The sequence below is a fragment of the Onychomys torridus genome, chromosome 11, assembly GCF_903995425.1.
Source record: "Onychomys torridus chromosome 11, mOncTor1.1, whole genome shotgun sequence".
Lineage (NCBI taxonomy): Eukaryota > Metazoa > Chordata > Mammalia > Rodentia > Cricetidae > Onychomys > Onychomys torridus.
In genome coordinates this window covers 24,875,398-24,895,311 of record NC_050453.1, presented here as the reverse complement: position 1 = coordinate 24,895,311, position 19,914 = coordinate 24,875,398, and the positions used below count along the sequence as shown (strand labels likewise).

At 43.1% G+C, this 19,914-nt stretch overlaps 1 protein-coding gene across 1 annotated transcript; it reads right to left on the bottom strand.

Annotated features, from left to right (window-relative positions):
- Positions 1–136: 136 nt before the first annotated feature.
- On the bottom strand, positions 137–19,397 carry Hsd17b7 (hydroxysteroid 17-beta dehydrogenase 7). Its single transcript, XM_036202578.1, has 9 exons — positions 19,279–19,397; positions 17,433–17,636; positions 15,934–16,026; positions 14,625–14,739; positions 11,719–11,913; positions 9,150–9,254; positions 8,888–8,944; positions 5,246–5,344; positions 137–2,435 (listed from the first exon to the last, which is right to left on the bottom strand). The coding sequence occupies exons 1-9, from the start codon at positions 19,311–19,313 to the stop codon at positions 2,334–2,336; spliced, it is 1,005 nt and encodes a 334-aa protein (XP_036058471.1). The 5' UTR covers positions 19,314–19,397; the 3' UTR covers positions 137–2,333.
- Positions 19,398–19,914: the final 517 nt, after the last annotated feature.

Below are 19,914 nucleotides of genomic sequence, written 5' to 3'. Positions count from 1 at the left end.
TTTGTCTGCACGTATGCCTATGTGTCACAAGCATATCTGGTAAACACGGAGGCCAGAAGAAGGTACTGGATCTCCCAGAACTGGAATTCTATGTTTGTGAGCCACCGTGTGGTTCAGGGAATCGAACCTGTGTCCTCAGGAAGAGCAGCCAGTACTCTTGACCCCTGAGCCATCTCCCCAGTCAAGTTCCAACCTTTGAAATCTCTAAAAATATGAACATTAAATAACACTTTTAATAATTCATAAAAGGAAACCTCAACAGAAATTAATAAAATAATCTAGGGCTAAAAGGATGAAAATAAAAGCAAGGCAGTATGTCAGCAAACATGGGATGCTGTTAAACTGGGCCCAGAGGGCCATTTATGTTATTAAATGCTTATAATTAAATGCTTACAACAGCCATGAACAAAAATTTCTAAATAAGTAACCTAAGTTTTTTTGTTAAGAAACTGGGGGAAAAAATGGTTTATTTTAACCCAATGAAAGCAAAAAGAAGATAATTAAAACATGCAGAGCTAAAATCTCTTTGGAAAATATATAAGCAACTGAGAAGAAAAAAAAAAAATCAGTAAGGCAGAAACATGGCTCTCCAAAAACCCCAGCAAATGGACAAACCCTGCACAGCTGACAATGAAAAGATATCAGCATCAAGAATAAAATAGAGGGAATTACTAATGTAGCCAGTAAAAAGAAGTTCTAAGAATAACTTGATGCTCCTAAGTTGGCAATCCCAGGAAAGGACATGTTTTTCCAAACTCACAAATAACCAAAGCCCAGGCTACTCCACTCTCTCAAGAACAGTCTAGATTACGACTACTCAGCCCTAGGGCCCATAAACCCTGCAGTGCTCCACACAGTCTCCTGGAAATGTTCGGAGAACAAAACCTGTCAAAAGGGCCGTGGTCATCTGGTGCCTTACATGGCAGTATCTGGACCTCGGCATTCTGGGTTCCTGATCTCTAATGAACCCCATCATTCTCTACCAAAATGAGGGATGTTCACGGTCCACACAGATCGTCAATCCCCTCTTCACTGCAAACCCGTGAGCAACAGGGCAAAGAGGTCTCAGTTTACACATGAGAAATGTGAGTTCACCAGGGAGAAGCAGCCTTTTCCAAATGGGGGTTCTGAGGAGATAAAGAATGTAAAAAGGACAGCCCCGTGCTAAGCTCCACCCTCGCTTCTCAATGACGCGGAGAGTTGTGTGGTGTGCAGACTCATTCTCAACTGTTATCTTTACAAAAATGTCTTTGTCAGCAAAAGTAGAAAAACTCTAAACAGAAAATTTTCATAGCACAAGCTGTAGGGAAATTATATTTATATATCATCTTTTGGACTTTTCTTCAAAATTTTACTGACTTTATTATATCCCACGTGATAGGACGGCCTTATTTATGATAAAAAAAAAATCAGCCATCATTAGCATGTTGATTCAGACCAAAGGATGCTCAGGTGTGGCTCCTTAAGCTTTACAGAGAAAAGGTTTGAAAAGCTTATCACCTGACACATAAAAATGAATGATTTCCTTTTATTCCATTGTGTACCAGATACCAGCAGATAAAGGCCTAGTAGCGGTTTCTCAGTTTGTTTGTCTTTTTATACTTTTTTGAAACACGAATAAATTATTTTCTGCTATACTTTTAGTTCCAGTGAAATATGGTCATGAAGATAAGCTGTTTATGAATACATCTGCAGACATTAATAAAAACCAGGCTGTTGGCTCCACCACCTGATAAAAACAGAATGTTTTTAAAGAGAAGAAATAACGCATGCACGTGGCCCAAACACACTCACACTTTGTTCCTGAGATTCACTGTGTGCAGTCAGTCACACAGGGACTGCTCGGACGGATGATCTGATAAGATTATCCAGAAGCAGCATATGAAGAAGTGAATAAACAGAGTAGGAAAATGATCACAGAGAAAAGACAAGGAGCTGGAATGACTACTTGGTGGCCTTGCCCCTCCTTGCTGGGACTAAAAGGAGGTTCAGGCTGTACCTGTGTCCCAATCACTCAAGAATGATCTACTGGGCTCCCAGTGGCCAGTAGAACAGTGGATGCAGGTGCTCTGCAGAGAGCCCCTAGCAATTCCAAAAGGACATGACTCTGGAGGGTATTGACTTGGTTCCTCTACTTTGCCAATCCTTTCTACCTGTGTGTACATGCCTGCACATGTGCACACATGGAGTCTTAGAGATCATTCTGAAAGATGGGAGCAGAGATCATCACAGCTTGTGGTTTACTACAAAAGCATATCATCCAGCAAAATGGAAAGCCACGTGCCCCAGCCGGGCTGTACAGAAGATACGGAATGCTCTGGAGAATGTCGACATCAGCTGGGGTGATCGGATTTTTCAATGGTGATTCTAACACGTTTTTCCAGGTCCAGTAAGGTTTGATAAAATTTTTCAGCGGTGTCTTCATCTATGTCCATCTGGAAAACAAGCACAAAGAGAGATGTCTGCAAAAGAAAAATAAAACAAACTGCATGAAAGCAAAGTGAGGGTGTCCATGTGTAAGAGAACCGGAGGCTAGGGAGGGGCAGAGGGGTCCAATCGGGGACAGCTGGAAATATTAAAGAATCTGAGGACATAAATGTTCATGTAAACTTAGCACTTGCCAAACCTCCCACTGCTTGTAAAGATATGAAATTTGAGTCTCCTAGTACCCAACCAACTTCTAAAGGAAAGAGGGGAGAAAGGAAATCAAGAGTCCAAATTTCTATAGATGCTCACCCCCAACCCAAAGTGCTTCTGTGTGCGAGAAATAGGAGGTTCTGTCTTAAGTCACTGTTACTTTTCGTTCTTGTTCTTCCTGCAGAAAATCTTACTTTAAACTGATAATAAGAACCACGTTTCGGCTCCTACAGTCAGGCTCTCTTTTTTCCAAGTCAGCAAACTAGAATCTTCTTACAACTGAAACGCTAAAGATTAAGGATACGTTTTAACATTTTGAACCTAACATTTATCCTCATTGAATTCTGTTAGTTCTTTGTTTTGAAATTGGAAATGTTACAGATCTCTCCTGTTCAAACTCACCTTTGTTTCTTAAACTAAATTTATTCCTTGACAATTCTGCATTCTTATTACATTCATCCCCACCCTCTCTTCCTGTCTTCTCCCCCTCACTCCCACCCCCACTCCTCTGTCTTCCTGCTTCCTGCTGTTCTGCCTTTGTGTTGTACACACTGGGTCTAACCAGGGTGGTCCACATGTGCATGGCTGAGGAGGTCCACAGCAGCATGGAGAGCACACCAATGAACACAAAGCTGAAGACAATGATGCCCTCTCTCCCAAGATGTCAGCAGCCACTACTTCCCCTATCCTTAACAGAGGGGAAAGCAGGTTTCCCCCAAATGAACCAAAGGCTAAAATATTTTTATTCAATGCATTTCTTCAAAAAATTATACTAAATACCTGGGGTTTATAAAATTAAACATTGTCTCCCCTTGAAAATAAATCACTCCCTGTAAGGTTATAAGATAGCAAATTTAAATAAACCCTGAAAGCCCTAACGTGAGCTTATTAAATTGCAACAGGGTTTCCCAAAATATATCATTTTAGATGGTAAGAATTGTGAGTTAACCCAAATTTGAGTTTAAAAAAACAAGAACAAAAACTCAGAGCATGGAGCACAGTGGTATTTATCTTCAATCTCAGAATTCAGAAGGCTGAGGCAGGCTGATCCCTGTGATCCACCTCTGCAGGCCAGCCTTGTTAAACAGCCAGTTTGTCCTGGTTAATGTTATGTCATCTTGACACAAGCTACAGTCATTTTGAAAGGGAGAACCTCAATTGAGGAAAATAATCCCACGAGACTGGCCTGTGAGCAAGCCTGTGGTACATTTTCTTGGTTAATGAGTGATGTGGGAGAACCCCGCTCACTGTGGGCAGTGCCATCCCTGGGATAATGGACCTGCGTGCTATCTTCAGAAAGCAAAGTGAGCAAGCCATGGGGAGCAAGCCAATAAGCAGCATCCTCCACCACCTGTGCTTCGGTGCCTGACTCCAGGTTCCTGCCCTGGCTTCTCTCAATGATGGACTGTGACATGGAAGTGTAGGGTGCTTAAACAAGCCCTTTCCTCCTCAAGTCATGGTATTTTATCTCAGAACAGAAACCCTAATTAAGACAGAGTTCCAGGCCAGCCAGAGTTACTTGGTGAGACCCTGTCTTAAAACAAAACAAAACAACAGCAAATAAGTAATGCATGCAGTAAAAAAACAATTTGTAAACTCCAAGACCAACCATGTCACCTCTGTATCGCTTAACTGTTTCAACATCTCAAAATCATTCCTGGGCTAACACACTGTGGGGAACCCAGCAAGGGAAGACAACAGGAAGGATCATTCAAATCTACCTGCCTGAGGGACCACTTCTCGAAAATGTTCTCAAGTCACTAGTATCCAAAACACAACATGTTTCCAAAAATATGAAAGGCTGGTTTTCACTAGCGGGTGACATGGGTAGCAACCCTACAGGCTGGCTGTCACTGGACTCAGGCTGCTGCCAACCTGACAGAGGTCACTGACTTGCTTCAAACTAGTTCTATTTTATACCAATGCATCCTCAGTAACTGGGCAGAGAAAAGCAGGAGGCTACAATAACCTTGCCTGTGACAAAGCTACAACATGTTCTTATAGTCCCAAGTAAATGTTCTCACTCCCCTGCCATGTAATTTTATATGATTTCTCTTAAGACTCGACTCCAAAAGACAAAATACCAATTCAATTTTCCCTATTCTCCTCCCTGCCTCTTCAAAACATGTCTAACAATGCTTATAATAATCTCAAACAGAACGCACATTCCAAGAAATGTTAACGCAGCACTGAAAGACGCTCTATGCTCCACACAACTCATGATGTATTTATTAAGTCTCCACATGGGGCAGCATACTGGGGAAGCAGGTACAGTCCCTCACAAAAAGCTTCTCTGCTGACAGGGGCAGCTGAGGGTGAGTGTTACACAGAACAGGCATGAGATTCCCACAACAGGGCATGGGACCTGGTCTAAAGAGACAGAAGGTTGAGAACGTGAGACCGGAAGGATGGACAGACATCCACAGGAACACAGGAAAGAGCGGCTTAGTAGGAAGAAGATGGCCAAGGCTCTGAGACAGGAGGAAGCAGAAAGCAATAACACAGACCATGAACACACCAGAGTGAAGACTCCGGCACAGAGCTGGGGGCTGATTGGTCAGCATCACAGGCCCAGAGCATCAGAACGGGACAACATAAACAGACTTACCTTTTGGCCCTTGACGTAATTAGTCCCGATGCCTGTGGTGAAGCTCAGATATTTGGTCAGAGGATCGAGAGACTCAGGTTTTTGGTGAAAAAGCCACACCTGGGAAGGAACAGCATGTCAGTGAGAAAGCTCCTGCCCCAAGCAAGTGAGACTTGCCATCAGTACTTTACAGAGCTCCCCCGTGAAATCCCAAGATCCCGCTCAGAAAGTACCAGCTAATCTCCGCATCTTTGGAAACTGCTGTCATCTTTTGAAAGGAGAATGGAACGCAGCCTGCTCCACAGCAGACTGTGAGAGATAGTCTAAGCAAAGAACAAAACACCCCTCACTTCGCCCATCTTCTCCCTCAATTCCCATATAAATTCATGTCTCAGGCACTGGCTTATTTGGTGTCATTCTTGGCACACACCACAGCAAAGCACAGCTCGCTGGGATATTTTTACCAGTGAGAAGATGAGTATGTCCAAAGGGTGTACACAGTATAAAAAGAAAGTCTTCGTCCCTTTCCAATTTTGCAACAACGTAGCTTACATCTCCGGGAGTAACTCACTCTTCTCCCATGTATAGGCATGCAAAGAAATACTTCTTCATTTAGAAACACTTATCTTTCTCTTTTAAACGGAAACATAACACCAGAAGTTTTCACTTGACCATCACAAATTTTCAAACCTGTGTGCACTGAGCTGTTTCATTTGCTTTTAGAGTACAGAATCCTGTCTTGGGCACGGGTTGTAATTTGTATGCTCAGCTTTTAACTGAAAGACATGTGCAGCAGACTGCGGTCCTTAGGAATGCAAACTAAACCACGGTGGATGTTGAGTACATCTATAAAAGTAATGCCACAAATGGAAGCTCTTGGTGAAGGTACGTGCCTTACTATCTGACCCATCTTGCCAGCAGTCTTCCACAGAAGCTGCAATGCAGCATTCCCCTGCCCTTATCATCAGCCACCACAGCCCTGTGTATCAAATGTCCTACTCTTTGCTAATCTGAGCCGAGGTCGGGATTATAGATTCAATTCACACTTCTCTTAGCATCAGTGTGACCAAGATCTTTTCACATGACTGAAACTGCTCAGAATCGGTGTGTCTGTCTTTTGCCCGTGATTTCAACAAAGGCTGCCTTCTCTTCACTGGGATTCTTGATTAACTAAGAAAATAGTTACCTTTATCTAAGACAGATGTTTGTATTCTACCTCATACTTTCTTTATAGTGGACTCTGGGATCGTGCTAATTTTAATTTCCACTCTTTTAGAGTTTCCACATTCTGAAACTTCACATAAATTCCCCATGTTTTCTACTAAGAATTTTAGATTTTAATTGTGACATATAAACCTCTTCAACTATCTAGAATATTATTTTGGTGGAAGGCATGAAATAAATATCATAAACCCCCTTTTGACTAAAACCTTGCTGAAAAAGCCCATCTTTCCCCTCTACCTCTGGTCATTATTATACACTAAATCTCTGTATGTTTATGGGCCAATTTCTAAACTTTCTATTCTGCTCCACTGAGCCATCAGATTGTATTTGTTGTTGATTAAAACCTTCTTTTAAAATCTGAAATATCGTTGAGTCCTCTGCAATGCCCCTGTGTGGATGAATTTCTAAACAGTCTTATTAAATAAGAAACACAGAGCCAAATACAGGGGTAAGAGCCGAAGAGATCAGAGAAACAGTGAAGAGCCACTGATAACCTTAGCTTACCACCACGCCATAGCTTCCCAAGAGAGAGCTTCTTCCTGTCTAACCTGTGCTTTTATTGCCTTGCTGTTCTGTCTTCTCATTGGCTCTAAGCCCAGCCACATCACTTCCTTGTCACAGCCTGTCTATACAGACCTCCAGGTCTCTATGGTTGGTACTGGGATTAAAGTCGTGTATCACCATGCCTGGCTGTGTCCTTGACCATACAGAAACTCTGCCTGCCATGTGATCAGATTAAGGGCCTGTGCTACCACCGCCTGACTTCTGTTTATGGCTCGCTATGACCTCTGATCTCCAGGCAAACTTCTCATACGCCCCTCCTGAGGAGGCAAAACTTACAGATTGAAAGAGATCCTAAGCGCTCACATGATGTGCTACCACCCACCCGCCCTACCACCATCTCCAGACATTTAGGGTGATGCCCTTCTACTCATCTACATTTTAGAAAATTATAGCAAAATCACCATGGATTTTGTTTTAACATTTGTTTGTAGTCTACGGGTGTTTTTCCTGCATGTATGTATATGCCTAAAGAGGCATTAGAAAGAACCCTTGGAAGTGGAGCTACAGATAGTTGTGAGCTGCTATAAGGGTGCTGGGAACTGAACCGGAGTCCTCAACTAGGGCAGTGAGTACTATTAACCACTGAGCTATTTCTCCAGCCCTTTACAATGAAGTTTTGGAACTGTGACAAGAGGATCATGGTGTTCATCTTATCCGAATCGCCTGGTCCCTCAGAGCCTAAATCCAGTTCCGCTCTAGTCAATCAGCTCTAACTATGGCAGCCCCAACGGGTCCCAACATTCCCCATCAAGACAACAGGATTCCAACCAGCCCAGCATGAAGAACAGATGGCAAGTCTCTTCTTGGACGAGAATTCTGACCCATAAGTAGAGGTCTACGGAGCTCTGGGGCTCTGAGGAAAGGCATTACTAGTGTACGCATGGAAGAAAATAGAAGTATAGCTCCTTAGTAATGCCTGCCATGGATGAGGAAACACAGCCCGACTGTCAGACATCACTCAAGGAAATCCTGTTTTCCTAGTAAGATCCTCTTGTACCTTGATCCTTGATTCTCTAGTACCAAGGGAGGAAGAAGAATCTTTACCTTTTTTCTTTAGATTTATTTTATGTGTGTAAGTGTTTTGTGAAAGTATGTCTGCACCATGTGCATGCCAGGTGCCTGTGGAGGTCAGAAAAGGGTGTTGGATCTCCTGAAAGTGGAGTTATAGACAGTTATGAGCTGCCATGTGGATGCTTAGAATCAAACTGGGTCATCTACAAGAACAAGTGTTCTTAACCACAGAGCCACCTCTCCGGCTCCAGGAAGAAAAATCTTTACATAGGATAATAGAGCTTATTGCTCCTATGTTTGTCCCACAAGACACACCTCCCCCATGGGAAATCATTCACAGATCACTGCCTTGCTTTAACTGACTCTACAGTGTCCTGCCACCTCTCCTGCATCTCCTGGTGCATCTTGCTTCTATGAAAGTGTGTATTCTATAGTCATGGTACCCAACATCCCAGCAGACGCTAAATGTCAAACTTCTGATGTCTTGTTTGTAAGACGATACCTGCCTTAGTCCCTAATGGAACTTGCTTGTCCACAGAGCTTGTTCTCATATATAGCAGTGGTTCCCAACCTTCCTAATGCTGCGACCCTTTAATACAGTTCCTCACGTTGTAGTGACCCCTGAGACCATAAAATTATTTTGTTGCTACCTCATAACTGTAATTTTACTACTGTAAATATCTGCTATGCAGGATATCTAGTATGTGACCCCTGTGAAAGGGTCAGTAGATCCCAAAGGGGTTATGACTCAGAAGTTGAGAACCACTGCCTTACAGCCTTTGACCCTGACTGCTCACTGGCATCAGTGAACTTACCCTCCCATCACTAAGCCATTTTATAGGCTATGAAACTCCAGTAACGTACCAGTGCTTCGGCTCCATTGTACGGCGTCAAAGTGAAGGCATTTGCAAAACAGCGAATCTGACCGAAAGAACAACAGGTTTAGGCGGCTGTTGAGAGCAGCAGCAGAAGTAAATTTTTTTCACTTAAATTTAAAAGAGAAAATTTGCATTTATGATTACAGCATATCAAAAACTTCAAGTCAAAAGAAAGTCTGCCACTTAGAGTTGAATTCTTAATATTTTATAATTCTGAATTTAAAAAATAATAATTGTTTACCACTTACCAGCCACATCAGCGGCAGGAGCAATGTCCACACAAAGGGAGGCAGAATTCCATATGTCAGATTGGTCATTACTACCCCTGGGCACACGACACTGGAATATAGACCCTGGGGGCACAGAGGAGAGTCACACTAAGATTTTAATTTGATGCATAGTGACTCAGTTCAGGGATGCTCAGTAATAAAAGACACATACACATATAAGCCGGGAAAACCAGGGAATGGCAAGTTTCCACTGCAGCTGTCCTTGTCACTTAGTAGGACCATTTAAGTCTAAAATCACTTACTAGGATCAGGAGCAAAAGTTAGCAAGATGACTATCAAGAAATTTATAGTTTAAAGAAGAGCCAGTATTGACAATGGGAAAGGAAAGTGGGGCCTGACTACCAAGATTTTCTATTATTGGCTTAAAGATCAACTCATCAATCCCAATAAGCATATAATAGGCATACTGAGTTTAATTCTTATCTTCAATTAGCTTCTGACTAATTAAATACAGTGGCTAATTTTAAATATATGCTGTTTCTCTATAGCAGAGGTTCTCAATCTGTGGATTGCAACCCCATGGCAAACCTTTATCTCCAAAAATATTTGTATTATGATTCATAACAGTAGCAAAATCAGTTATAAAGCAGCAATGAAAATAATTCTATGGTTGGGGTCATCATGACATGAAGAACTGTATTAAAGGGGTCACAGCATTAGGAAGGTTGAGAACCACTAGTCTAGAGGAACATAGCTGAGTTGGACGCTCTTGGCATCAGGAGGAACAAAGATCTTCAACTCAAGATCTCTAGCCAGGTCCTTAAGGAAGGACTGGTCACTGTGTAAGGACCTATCGTGTGTGTGTGTGTGTGTGTGTGTGTGTGTGTGTGTGTGTTGGCATTTATGTAAATAAATGCCAATATAGATGGCTCTATAAAGCAAGCCTCAACACAGAGATTGTGGTAACAAGGATCGCCCTGTGCCAACCACAGTGAGCCCTACAGCTCTGGAATTAACTGTGCTACATTTTGATTACTTTACAGTGACCATTCTAACTCATTCTTGCCACTTTTGCTCTCTCGCTCTCTCTCTTTTTCCTTTTAAATAAAAAGTAGGAAATGGCCATACAAAGTAGCTCACTCCTGTAATCCTAGCCCTTGGAAAGAGGCAGACTTGGAATCTGAGGCTCATCTAAACTACATAACAGTCCAAGGCCAGTCAAAGTTACACAGTGACACCCTGTCTCAAAACATAGGAGCTAGGTTGCTCTGGGGTTGTGGCTCAGCTGATGGAATGCTTGCCTAGCATGTGTAGAATCGGGTGTGGTGGCGTGCAGCTATACACCAAGTTTGAGGCCAGCCTGAGATACACAAGATGCTGAAGGACAGGTAGACAGAGGGAAGATGGAAACCCATAACTGGAGAGCTGAGCTCATAGTTCACATGGTATGGCACCATGCGCAAAGGCCCGGATTTCATCCCTAGCACCAAAAAACCTAAAACAATGATTAATTTGTTGAAAAAGTAAACCAAAAGTATGGAAAATATCATTAAAAAGGCTTCAAATGGAATCCCACAGTACAATTCTTTCTTTCTTTCTAATTCTTGGGAATGCTGAGAAAGAAAAATCATGGGCTGAAAACAAATTCCGGCAGACTTTAAGACAGAACCGTATCAGCTTAATTGTTCTCACTCTCTTTTTAAAAAGATAAAATCCCACACTGTACATGACAACTAAAATGTAAGTAAAATCCCAGAGTTTTTTATGAAACATGGAACAACTTTGGCTTGACCCTGCCTTCTAAAAAGGGAGTGTCAACACGACTTGGAAGAAGCTGCTTCAGGTTTTAAGCATCTCAAAAATGTTAGAAGGAAACACACAGTTGGACCAACACACTGACTCCAGGCTGTAATGACAACCAGAAAAGGCCTGTAGGAAAGACAAGAATTCCTGTTAGGATTTTGGACCTCGGCAATCCGTTAGCATACAGCAGCGGTGACCTGCAGGTGACCATGGTCAGTAGGAGTCAGCATGACTGATAAGGGTTAGTTTCCCCTTTATATAAACACCCTCCTCCATCTGTAACCTTACGGAAACAGAGCTATGGAATTTCATCATCATCTTCCAGAAGGTTTCTAACATCTGGTTGTTTTTTAGTCATCGGCATGACAGAGGCTAACAGGCATGAGGCTTAGTAGGGAAAAAGTCAGCCAGCCCTGCACTCCATGGTAAGCACTGCTGTTCACAAGTCATGTGACCTTGGAGTACGTGACTCCCTTCTCCAAACTTGAGTGTTCTCATCTGAAAACTGGAATAGTAAGAGCTACCCAGCTGCAGTGGGGAAGACTCTGAATGACACACACAGGAGGAGAGCACCGGAAGTACTTAGTCAGGGGCTGCTCTGTCAGCAGAGGCCAGAGTTCCTGAAGAACGCAGAATGGTAAAAAAACTGCATATTCCTAAAAGGACCGGAGCTGTTTATCTCTCCCCTAAGGCTTTTGTTACGAAAGTCAGCGGAAGCCAGCCAGCCTTGCTCTAGAAATCGCGACTCTGATGGTTAGCTTCTGTATCTTGAGATAGGCCTTGCCTTCTGGTTGAAATTCCTGTTCAAAGCCACGTTCAGGAGGTCGGTGGCGTATTTGGAAGAGCTGTAGGGTTCCTGGCCTTTGGTGTGCTGGATGTCCTCAAGACTGAAGTTAGATTTTTTTGCATTTCGAGAGGAGGTCCAGATGAGCTGAGAGGGGTTGTCTGTGTGGCAGAGAAGAGGTTCCAGTTCCCGAATCTGAGTGAAGAAGACACAGAATTAAAGGCATCACAGTCCACTGAGGGGTATACGCTAACAATGTAAAACTACTATAGATGTATACTGGAATTCGACAGTAAATGGATGGGGATATGGCGGCAAGAAACAGGTTTCTTGTTGTTGCAAGAGGAAGAAGCAAAGAGGATTACTGGCAGCAATGAATTCGGGTTAGAGACATCAGTATTTCCTCATGTTGGATTGGCTACATCCATGTATAGACATGTATACACCCGTGAGTTTGTAAACACACATTTATCTCCTTGGTTTATTAGCTGAGAGGGCCTAGAGTTATTCATATTTCAGTAGCATCAAGCATCAGATTTTCATTTCTAATAAGTTTATCTTGGTTACATAATAAAACAAAAGAAGAAAAACAAGAAAAACTTGTAGGGATAATCATATAAATGTATCTAATCACCATTCTAGGCCATATTTAAAAGTAGTATATGTTACAGAAACTAAAAAGAGAACATTTTTTTTTCCAGAGACAGGGTTTCTCTGTGTAGCCCTGGCTATCCTGGAACTTGCTCTGTCGACCAGGCTGGCCTCCAACTCACAGACTCACAGACATCTGCCTGCCTCTGTCTCCTGAGTGCTGGGATTAAAAGCATGTACCACCACCACTCAGCTGAGAAATACCATTTTTAAATGAAAAACTCTAATGTAGAAAATATATAACCATGAGTCTACATGAGTACAAAATTAATTAGATATTTTAAAAAATAGAAGAGAGAAATTTTCCTTAAAGAAAAATTCCAAACAATTTCTATAGATAATTCATCTTTAAGAAGTTGAAGTTCAAGTCCTTCGGTGTGGGTTACACCCGGTAACTTTCTTCTGAACACTGCAGTATGAAGAAGGAAGCATGACTTCACAGTGGAGAAGCCGGACAAGCCACCTCAAGCTAGGTGATCAAGGTCAACCTGGAAAGGTCATAAACCGTTGTTGTCATCATTCTGAGCCAGGCTCTCACTACACTCTACCCTATGCACTGTGTAGCACAGGCCGGGTCTGAACTCTCAATCTTCCTGCCTCCGTCTCCCAAGTGCTGGGATTACAAGCACGTGCCAAACATGCCCTGCCTTGGAATATGTACTCTTGATATGAGGTGATGAGAAAGGCATTTAATATATACAGTCCTTCCATAAACATTCTGCAGTCACACCATGACACAAACATCAGAGATATCTAAATGAGAGACAGTCTGTGAAGAGACTGGGTAGCAAGCTCGTGACCTGTCAAGGTCATCAAAAACAAGGCAAGTCTGTGAAATTCCCACAACAAAGAACCTAAGCAGCCTTGACTATTAAATGCAATGTGGTGCCCTGGCTTGAATCCCAGAGCTGATAATGAGACTTCAGAAAACCGGCAATTTAAGTTAGTATAGACTTTACTTAATAACATACCAGTACTGTATCATTTATTTTGACAAGTGCACCATACTGATATAAAAGGCTAATAAAAGAAGAAACTGAATGCAGGATGTACAAGAACTCTCTGTACTATCTTTGCAAAGGTTCTGTAAATCTACGACTATTGGAAAACATTAGTTCATTAAAGAAAAATCTACCAACATAGCTTCCAGATGTGCCCCATGCTGCAGCGGACAAATAAGTCAAACATAATCAGGAAAAGCCCCATATGAAACCAACCACTCCTAAGCAAAAATACCTCAGTGAACCTGGAGCTCACAAAAAGAATCCCCACTCTTTATAACGACCATTTCTGTCTGGTCATTATTTTTATATGCTAATCAAAGTAGTGATGGATCTGTTTGTTCAATTACACATGAACCCTGCACTCAAGTTTGTGTTTCATGAACTGTGGTCAGATTCCTAAACCTAACTGAAGCAGAAGGCATTGCAATCATGGCTGCAGAATCATTTTATGTGGTAAGTGGGTTCTGACACCCCTAATGACATGTCTGCCTTACATAAAGACATACTAGGACACCTGTGATAACTGCCCCATGACCACAGCTCTCTTGCTTTCCCAACAATATAACTCTATAAACAGTAGATTCATCAAAACGTAGGACTATCAATATTATTAATGAATGAATTCTCAATCATTACCACTTTTTTATTTTAATACTGTCTGTTTATTTGTTGACTTTGTTTGCTTGTTTTGAGAAAGGGGCTCACACTGTAGCCTCAGATGGCCTCACTTTGCAGCAATCCTACCTCAGCCTAAGTGTTGGACTATAGGTGTGAGCCATCACTTCTCAATTACTGTGAAAGCTGCCCCATAGAGTGAGCCAGAGGCAACATCACAGAACACACTAGATAAGTCACACATCTCATGCCGAATCTGCTACATATGCCTAGAATTGTCCTTCCAAGTATGGGCACTTAAGAAGAAACCAAGATAAAAGTCAAATCTGTGTTGGTGTCTACTGACAGCATGCTCACTATCCCAGGCTAGCTGATGCCAAGCCCAGTTTGTAGAACTCCTTGGAACAGAACTAATGTTCTTTTTCTGCTGTTTATGTACATTGTTTCCAAATGTGACTGGGTGTCTGGTAATCCACTTCCTCCGTTCTCTATCCAGAGGCCAGTGATCAGATTTAAATACTCAAAGTTTTAATGCTAACCATAAACTAAGGAGCTTCACAAAACAGTCGTGTGTCTATGCACGCCCTCAGGATCACAGTAATAAGTATGGAATTAGTATGACCCAAGCCTTTTTACCAGGATAAAGTGGCCAAAGAGATTGGTTTCAAACACCTCCTGGAAGCCATCAGCAGTGACCTTGTCATTCTGGGTCAACAGTCCTTCCGCTGTGGAGAACACATGAACCACATTTCTGAAATAGCAGAAGACAGCAGTGTGACTTTTAACATTCCTGTAACTGAAAATACTAAAGATGTGTCACACACACACACACACACACACACACACACACACACACACACCTTCTTTGGCTCTATAATGACAAAATGCCAATTTCTTGGACATTTGTGAGTATTAAATGAATTCTAAATGCTTCTTGCCCCCCAAACTCACAGGTGTACTTAACATGCTTTCCTGTTCCCCCAACCCCATCAGATTACATGTCAACTACTCTTAGGCAATCACAGCTATGCCAATGAGAAAAAGTCTTCACCCACATAAGTGTGTTTAATTACTGAAAAAAAAAATTAAGCAGGTCGTCTTTTTCACTAGGAATTCTAAGAGCATCAAACAAACTGAGTGCGTCTTGCTATGAGATCAGCTTAGCAGTGGGATTTGTGCATGTTATTTTCATGGAAGAAAAGTAAAGAGGAAGTGAACACACAGCCCACATCAAAAATCTCTATGAATAAATGCATTGGGTTGCAAACAAGACTTATTTCTGACTCTGGTTTGTGGTTAGCTTTGAAAGCTGCTACACTCGTGTGTACTGAGATTCTCTCAGGCAGACCTTGGTTCTCTGCATCCCTTCAGCACACTGGTCAGAGCATCTGACACACACAGTGAGGCATCTTCTCATGCATCCTGACAGGTGCTGGAGGCTCACTAAGAATGCCACCTTATTTAGACAGGTTCCGCCAGCAGCCCATTTAGCCACATCAAAAGCTGAAGAGCCGTTCTGATGAGATGGAATGTTCCAGAGTTAGAACATTATAAAAACCATGACAACTGGGCATGTCTACTATGGTACCAACTCGTCCTGTCTACATATCTTCATTCTCCTCAGCATCCTGACTCAATATACACACCAAAGGCAAAGACCATAGCAGCAAAATGAATGCCTTCCTCGCCATCAGTTCGTCTACACCAGTGGTTCTCAACCTTCCTATTGCTGCAACCCTTCAATACAGTCCCTCATGTTGTGGTGATGTCCCCAACCATAAAATTATTTTCAATGCAACTTCATCAATGTAATTTTGCTAATGTTATGAACTGTAATATAAATATCTGATAGGCAGGTTATCTGACATGCGACCCCTGTTAAAAAGGGTCATTTGAACCCCTTCAAATGGGTCATGACTCACAGGATCTGGAACATGATAATTACCTTGAAAAGATGCTAAAGAGAAAGGCCTTGATATTTAGCTGGGGATTGGGCATGATCCCAGCATTCAGATACAAGTAGTCTAGTCTTTGAAACCTACAAGCAAAATGACATCATTAGAAAAGATGACACAAAACTGCACCCCACCACTAGAATACAGAAGGTCAAAGGAAAGAAAATCCTTTCTGAACCAATTAAGATGGCCACGCAGGCTATGTAACACCAGGGTTAAGACAGTTCTTTTTCAACAGTTTCTCTAGCTACCATGAGTATCTTTGCTCTGGGTGGTTTCAATGGGCTTTCGAGTTAAATCTCTATATGAGAATCCAACTATGGCCCACCAATCAGGCACTGAAGTACCCTCTATCAAACCTACCTTCCTCTTCCTCCAGTAACTTTTACAAAGTTAATTGCCCTTCTTGCCAGTTCACATCTTCCATAGTTGACAAATTAAATTTATATAATGTAGAGCAGGCCTGACTTGACCTATCTGTGCTAAGATCTGGATGGCCTGGTAGCTACCAAAACAGAAGACCCAAGTGGAAACCACCCAGTGTTCATAGCCAGGGGCTACGTATCATAAACTGATTAAAGGTCACTCTCATCCCCTGAAACTGTAAATGCCCTGTGGGGTTTAGGTATTCTCAGTGGGCTTGATCCAGAACACACGTCATGGAGGAGCTGAGAAATACAGACTTGAGTGAGCCTTTTCAGTTTTGAAATTTCATAAACCTCAATACAAATACATCCCTTTGGAAATAGGATCAAAGCAGGCAGGACGTGCTCCCATGATACTCAGGCAACATCCATGCTCAGAGTATCTCCCAGAATCCTAGGCACCATACTGTGTCCTCTATGTAACCCAGGACAGATCCACAGCTATTAAAACTGAATCTTGAAATACACACTTGGTTGACAATATGGATTATGCACTAGCATTTCTTGACCTCGCTATTGAATAACCATATGATTCCAATTATTAAGCTGACTATTTGAAGCAATGACATTGTTGCCACTATAACCCCCACTCACCATGCAAGTGAAGCCAATGGCACCTCAGATTAATTATCCCATTACCTAATTTACAAACTTCAGTAATGGTAACTTATTTTGCTAGTTAGTCATGAAGAAGTAATGCTTAATAAAATGTGGAAATTAAGCTCTGGCTTCAATCAAACAATATAATTAGTGTATTCAAAGATGAAAGGCTTGCCGTAGTGTCTCTATCTATATAAAAATAGCATCAGTATTTCTTATGAGTTCTAACCAAACAGAATACTGTAGGTGGAAAGACCTGGCACCAGACACAATGATGCATTCGCCAACGTGAAAGGGTACTTCCAAGCTCTCTGGGCTCAAAGGTCATTCTGCACATACTCCCTCAGCATAGCTCATTTCACAGCACACCCATTACCTTCCCATAGTTCCCTGTCCTTTCTCATTCGATCAAATGTGACGCTGCACTACCACAGGAGAAAGCAACCTGTCAAAAGGAGACGTACTTTTGCTTGACTTCCTTTGCACCCCGGACCACCGACTGCAGGCTGCTGACATCCATCTGCACAATGCTGACTTCGGCGGAGGGGTGAGAGGCCAGCAGGGCGTCTCGGGCAGCTCCGGCTTTGCTTGGGTTCCTACACGCCAAACACAGGTGGAGCTCATCATCTTCTGCCAGCAGTCGTTTGCAAAGGGCTAGCCCAATGCCACTGAGAAGACAATTCAGGCACAGGGCATGAGTTCAATGAATGGTCCTCAATCAAGGCATTTCTCTCTGGCTCAGAAACCTGACTGTGTCAACATGAGCTCCCATGAGAAACCCAGGCAGACAGAAAATACCCAAACATTATGTGAAGGAAGGAACCAACCCCATAAGTCATTTGATTAGGCTCACATCCAGTTGCTCCCCTCTAAAATAGTTCAATGACGACACAGGATCGTAGGATTTGGAATATCTGTTACACTGTGATTTAATACATCCCCAGCAAATGCTGTGAAGAGGATCTTATTAGCTGTTTATTATGTCCCCATTTTCTTGTGCTGTCTAGGTCCCTCAAAGGCAAGCGTTCTAGCCCCTCCTGGTATTGTTGCTACTGGGACAACTGTAAATCCGGATAAGTGAACAGAGGAGCTTTTGCACCGATCCCCTGACCCCGAGAAGAAAGCAGAGCAGCATGGCAGGAGGTTAAATCCCCATCAACTACTAAAGGACAGCAGAATAGCCAACAGAAAGAAAAAGCCTTCAGTGCAAGTAGACAGAAAGTAGAAATACAAATCAGATGGAGAGGGAGAAGAGAAGCCGGGGTGAGCATAGTTCACAGAGGGTATAGGCAGAAAGAGCAATAAGAAAGTGCCCAGCAGATGGGGCCAGTTGCTGGGAGCAATGACATTCTCATGCAGACTGCCAGCAAATAGAACCCCAGTGTGAGTCGGGAACTCATAGAATCTGTTGGCCCTTCCAGGAGGATCAAACATATATGGGCCTTTTCATCCTCACTTCAAATAGCAGACCTTTAGTATAAATATACACTTGCACATAGCACAATATATATCAAAGAAACACAAGATCAGATCTGACTTCTACATGCACCTTCCACCAAAAAAAAAAGCAAAAACAAATCCAAAAAAAAAACCACCAAGACCAGTTGACCTAAAGGAGAGGACATGCTAACAAAAAGTCCGAGACCCCCTCCTACACTAGCTTAGTTAATATGGCCATGGTTAGACCAATATTAATTCCTCAAAAATACCAATGTCATTAGCTGGGGGAAAGGTTGGTCGGTCTTATCCTCCGCACATTCTTCGTGGATAAATAAGAAGTCTAGTAGGCCGAAGGTCAGTCAAACCAGCAAGCCTGGAATATCTATGAACTGCATTAGGACAAGCCTTAACAGGAAACGACTGATGGTTCTGAATGTTCCTGGGGAGAGTATGCGAGGTGTGCTGGAGGGATGAGATCTCCCCATTGTCCTAAAAGTCCATGGATGCTGACATTTAAACACCCGGAGTGTAAGACACGCCGCGTGTTTAGGATTAAAGTGAACGTGGGCAGCTACAGTAACTACTAGATACTCTGAATGAAACTGCCAGGTCTCTTGAGAGCACAGGCTCAGCATCACTGCCAGGCTGATCAGTAACTTGCGCCCTAGTTTTCCTTTTTACTGTCATGTTTAATTCAAAGCGCCGGTTACCGAGCACCCAGAGAGGCAAGCATGACCATACCTCTTGGGAGGCCCCAAGAAGGACAGGGAGGGTCCCTTCGGAATCCCCACTGAAGTGACTCCAGGATCACCGACCTGCTCTTCCCCGCACCCCGGAACTTAGCCTGCGGGGTTCGGTAGGAGGCCTCACCTGCTTGCCCCGGTGATCAAAGCCACCTTGCGCATCGTGCACGGCTCGCAGTACAGTTGATCTGCACCTGCGACCACAGCAGCTCACTGCCAGGACCACGATCCGCGCCCTCTCGCTCCACGACCAATCAAGGCTCGTCCAGGCCCCGCCTCTCCTTGCGTCATCCGTCCCCGCCTAGGCCGGCCAATTGCAGCACGGCATCCTCTCTCCACGCCCGGGCCCGGTGGGGTGAGATAGGCCCAGGGGCGGAGCCTCGTGACGCAGAGGTCCTGGCCAATCCAGGCAGTCCCCGCCTCCAGTTTGCAGGCGGTGTCACCGTGGGGCGGAGTCTTTGTTCCCGGTAAGGCGAGCGGGCGGGCAGAACTGGAAGCTGCAGAGTGATGCTGGGAGAGAGAGGGTGGGGTGCAGGAACCCAAGTCCAAGGTTACTTCGATCCTTCGCTAAAGCATGATCTTTGAGGAAAGGAACATGGGTTTTATTGTGTTTTATTTATGTCCAGTCACGGGTAAATTAGCAGTTTCCAGGTTCTGAATGTGGAATGAACTCAAAACTCTTAAAGGAATGTGTACCTTCAGGCCTCTGTAAAGGGCCTTTTTGTTTTTTTTTTTTTTTTTGGTCGTCAAACCATCCCAGATG